This window comes from Trachymyrmex cornetzi, unplaced genomic scaffold (genome assembly GCF_001594075.2).
Source record: "Trachymyrmex cornetzi isolate Tcor2-1 unplaced genomic scaffold, Tcor1.1 scaffold206, whole genome shotgun sequence".
Classification (NCBI taxonomy): Eukaryota; Metazoa; Arthropoda; class Insecta; order Hymenoptera; family Formicidae; genus Trachymyrmex; species Trachymyrmex cornetzi.
Genome location: NW_017296702.1, coordinates 125,797 through 130,616, shown reverse-complemented (window position 1 = coordinate 130,616; position 4,820 = coordinate 125,797). Strand labels below are relative to the sequence as shown.

Here is a 4,820-nt window from a genome sequence, read left to right as displayed (position 1 = left end):
CTCGGTTCGCGAGGCAGAGCGACACTTTTTTCTGCCAGATTCTTTCGTTTCATGCAAAAACGCGTCGAATGAGCCTAATTTTATCGAAATCGGAGGTGATGGAGGTATTCTGAATAATTACCAATAATATAAATGGTATTAGAGTTAAGAGAGACTATAAGTTAAGATTATAAGGTTAATTGGAAAAAAAGATAAAGATGAATGCGATTCGTATAATGCGTAAGTTGAATCGGATTTGCAAATGTTTCGTAAATACCGAAGCAAAATGTCGAGACAGACCACAATGGATAAAACCGGTGGGACATCAGACCGAAGTATCTATATATAATCCGATAACGAAATGCAAAGTACCACTGATCCTGAAAACACAAAACATTTTGAAATGGTATATCTGCGGACCTACAGTATATGACTCCGCACACATTGGACACGCAACGTAATAAAAATATATAAACTTTTGCGTTATGTTGTTTGCTATTGTTATATTTAACTAATTATTAATTAAACGATTAGTATTTAATTCAATACAATTATTTTACATTTATAGTACTGTAGAATGCTTTGCGATCATTATAATTATTATAATTTTACCTGTATATATATATATTATATATATATATATTTATTTATTTAATGTTTATTTTTATCATAACAAATGGATTTAGTTCAAAAATACCAATAAACTTTTAATATATATAGATTTAAATATATTACAACAAAAAACTAATTTACTTTTTATCATTTTTTGTAGGACTTACATAAAATTCGATATTATTCGTCGAATTTTGTCAGATTATTTTAATATAGATGTATTATTAGTTATGGGTGTAACTGATATTGATGATAAAATAATAAGACGTTCTATTGAAAGTGGAAAAGATTTTGAGACTTTATCAAGGCATTATGAGACTGAATTTTTTGCAGACATGAATAAATTAAATATCCGCGAACCATATTTACGTTGTAGAGTAACAGATTATATACCACAAATCATTCAGTTTATTGAGAGGCTTATAGCCAAGGATGATGGTTACATTACATCAGATGGTACGATACTTATTAATATTTGAATCTTATCACTATAAAAAAAGTATTGAGTTTTTATTTAGGCTGCTTTCCTTTTAGGAGACACAGTCGACACAAATCGACACAAGTGTCGTTCTATCTTTGTCACTCTCTGAATATCAAGAAGGATAGAACATTTGTGCAGACTTGTGTCAATTTGTGTCCTCAAATGGAAAGCAGCCATCCTTATAAATTATTTTGTATGGATTTTACAGGATCTGTTTATTTTAATACCAGCAAGTACAACAAATATGGTAAATTATCAACTCTTGTACTTGATACTGTAAATGATCAGAATTTTATTGGTAAAAAATCAGCATTGGACTTTGCACTGTGGAAAGCAGCAAAAAAAAACGAACCATCGTGGAAATCTCCATGGGGCTATGGTAGGCCAGGATGGCACATAGAATGCAGCGCAATTGCAAGGTAATTTTGAAAAATTTCCTTCTGTATATACTTTATATGAAAATTCTTTTGTATCGACCTTAATTCTAAATTCATTTTTATATATTTGTTTAAAATAATATGCATATTTTCAGAATTTGTTTAATATAGCAAAATTTATATTTTTTAACATATTTACCCTTTTGATAATACCGATCTATATAGTAGTATGTTTTTATCAGCACAGTCTTTGGAAATTCTATAGATATACACAGTGGTGGAATAGATTTAGCTTTCCCACATCATGAAAATGAAGAGGCACAATCTTGCTGTTATCATGATGTTGATCAGTGGGTTAATTACTGGCTTCACTGTGGCCATTTAAGTCTGAAAGGGGATGTGAAGATGTCAAAGAGTCTAAAGAACACCATAAGCATACAAGATTATCTCGAAAACTATTCGGCAAATAATCTTAGAATGCTTTGTCTTTTGTCTCATTATCGAAATGGTACATATAATAATGTTCAACATCAATTTTATATAATTTAATCCAGTTGTAATGGACTGAGTTTTTCGTTGCAGGTATTGAATTTTCAGATGAAGTTATACAAACTGCAGTGTCAGTAACCAAGAAACTTGATAATTTCATAAATGACTGTGATAATTATGTTGCTGGAAAATTTAAAACCGGTAAAATTGATGAAAATCTTTTATATACAGTAAGTTATCAATTTTTTCATAATTGTTACTACGTATACGTTAGTTTTTTTAACATCATGTTATTATTTATACAAATATGCAATAAAGTTTACAAAATTCCAAATTACAAAGCTAAACATTGATTTTTTTTCTTTAAATCAAGTATATGTATATAAATATATTAATATATAATATTCAAATATTTTCAAGTATATGTATATAAATATATTAATATAAATATATTAATATATAAAATTTTAAGAAACTTTTTTGCAGTAGCTACTACAAATAATTAAGCTAATTTAAATGTTTTTTAGACTTTACATGATACAAGAAATAAAGTTTACTCGGCATTGGCAGATGATTTTGACACTTCAAAAGCAATGCATGCGATTATAAATCTTGTTAGAACAGGAAACAAGATGCTTCACCAGGATAATGTAAATCGAATGTGTATAAGAAATATGCTATTAATAATTAATAATCTATAATATTACAATCTTATTTATACTCTAAACTATTTATACTATCTACTAATCTATTTACTTATTTTTTAATTGCAGATAACATCTCGCAATAATGTAAGCGTGGTTGCCGCAGTTTCGAATTATCTTTCAAATATTCTCTCAAAGTTAGGCATTTCACGATCCACAAAATTGACAGTAGAAAATAGACAAATGGAAGATATTATTGATCATTTTCTAAACTTCAGGATGATTGTCAGAATCAGAGCACTTGAGCAAAATCCAAAGGATACAATTTTATTAAAAGAATGCGACAACGCACGAAAATGTTTATCTACTTGTGGGATTACGTTAAAGGTACAAATTTTTATAATCATGTTTTAAAATAATGATTATATATGAGATCTATATTATCATTGATTGCAGGATAAACAAAATGATACCAGCTGGAGTTGGAAACAATAATCATATTTTAAATAAAAATGTATTAAAATTATTCTTTTCATTTAATTGTAAATACCCCAATCGATCAATATCTCAATCCGTAGTTTCTTTTAATTTCTTTGCGCCGTCGTTATTATCATCAGCAATTTTTCTCTTTTGGGTATTTTTTTCTGATAATGTTTTTTTTAAGCCTTTCATCTTCCTTGTCTGAATACCGATAATATTTTGTGAGCCAATATGTATACGGCCATACGTTGTTCCAAATGTATCTTTAGAAATATTTTTTTTCGTCTTTGCCTATAAAATTACAATTTTATTAAATTATATTAAATTAAAATATACATCTTTACTGAATTGATAATTTATGAAAATTTAGAATTATTTATAAAACAATACCTTGAGTGCGTTAGGTTTCCGACAAGCTCGATTGAATAAATCTTCAGAGGCAAACTTGTTACGCCTGCACACTAAATCAGCACGTGGTCCTATTTCCACAAGTTCTATCCTAGGTGTTCTCGTGTTAGATTTTTTTAAAAGTATCCTAAAAATTATTAGATCAATATATGATCACTTTAAGTTAAGATCGCAAATCTATTCTTTTACATATTTATGTTATTGCAATATTTATTTTACGTGACTTTTTTTATGGTTTTACTATTGATATATATATATATATATTTAAATAATCAATAAAAAGTTGAAAAAAATAAAAATAAATTTTTACTTTTACTTTTATCTCACCTATAACTGCGTAGAAGTATTTTATTCTCGACAGCTATAAAACTTAAAACATGTTCAAGACCTTGCAATCTGATCTTTTGAACTTCTTCTCTAAGGAACATGTCAATGAGTAAGTTTTTGATCCTTCCATATTCATGATTACTTTCAAAGAGTTCACCATTAAATATCAACAATGGTTTTATTCCTGAGGTAATCTTTTCAACTTTGAAGTCTTTCAATCCTTTATAATTTTCTACGCCAAATTCTATCATGTCTAATAACATATGCTCGTACATTCGACCCATTATAAGATTGTGTGGACGTTTCTTATTATGAGTAGCTATCATGAAAAGAGATGCATCATACTTAAAAGCAAATTTTTCAATAGGTGTAATATCCTCAAATGGCAGTATATCATTTTTCTGTTTCATCATTTGTACATGAGGTTTCTTCAAATCATACTGGAAAATATATTTAATTTATAATTGAAAATGTCTGTTGCTATAAAAGTTGAAGCAACATCAATAAAAATTATATTTGCTTACCAAATCCTTCATAATATCTGTAACGATTTGTGACGTGCGATTACCCTTGAGACATAAAGCTTCTTTAGCATTTTCTATCAACTTAGGCTCCTTCTTCAATATAGCTTTCTTACCCTTATGTGTAATTGGCTTTCTATAAAAACATATTGCATAAAATTATAATGCATAATGAAATCTACAATAACCTACATATACAATTCCATGTATATTAAGGAATAATGTTTAATATTACTTTGTATGCTGTAAATACACTGAGATACATGACAAACTTACGTAATTCTGTTTACAGCAGGCATGATGAAATAATAAATTGATACTAAAAATTACAATTTTATATTTTTCTCAGTAAAAGTGAATAAACCTGAAATAACCTAACCACACACATGGCTCGATTGCACACCGTACAGTTGGTAAGGGCCTGCGCGAATAGAGGAACAAGAATTAGATATTAATAGCGTTTTCGATTGGGGTGCACTGGCTGCACTCAGTGTCAAGAGCG

At 28.4% G+C, this 4,820-nt stretch overlaps 2 protein-coding genes across 2 annotated transcripts; one reads left to right on the top strand and one right to left on the bottom strand.

Moving 5' to 3' along the window:
• The first annotated feature begins 69 nt into the window (after nt 1-69).
• Nucleotides 70-3,126, top strand: CysRS-m (cysteine--tRNA ligase-like protein, mitochondrial). The gene is made up of 8 exons (XM_018505457.1): nt 70-436; nt 752-1,047; nt 1,281-1,491; nt 1,692-1,957; nt 2,032-2,168; nt 2,466-2,588; nt 2,712-2,969; nt 3,039-3,126. The coding sequence occupies exons 1-8, from the start codon at nt 198-200 to the stop codon at nt 3,075-3,077; spliced, it is 1,569 nt and encodes a 522-aa protein (XP_018360959.1). The 5' UTR covers nt 70-197; the 3' UTR covers nt 3,078-3,126.
• Non3 (Ribosome production factor 2-like protein Non3) lies at nt 1,775-4,733 on the bottom strand. Its single transcript, XM_018505458.1, has 6 exons — nt 4,595-4,733; nt 4,322-4,454; nt 3,798-4,237; nt 3,453-3,597; nt 3,133-3,353; nt 1,775-1,836 (listed from the first exon to the last, which is right to left on the bottom strand). The coding sequence occupies exons 1-5, from the start codon at nt 4,615-4,617 to the stop codon at nt 3,150-3,152; spliced, it is 945 nt and encodes a 314-aa protein (XP_018360960.1). The 5' UTR covers nt 4,618-4,733; the 3' UTR covers nt 1,775-1,836; nt 3,133-3,149.
• Between the last annotated feature and the right edge of the window lie 87 nt (nt 4,734-4,820).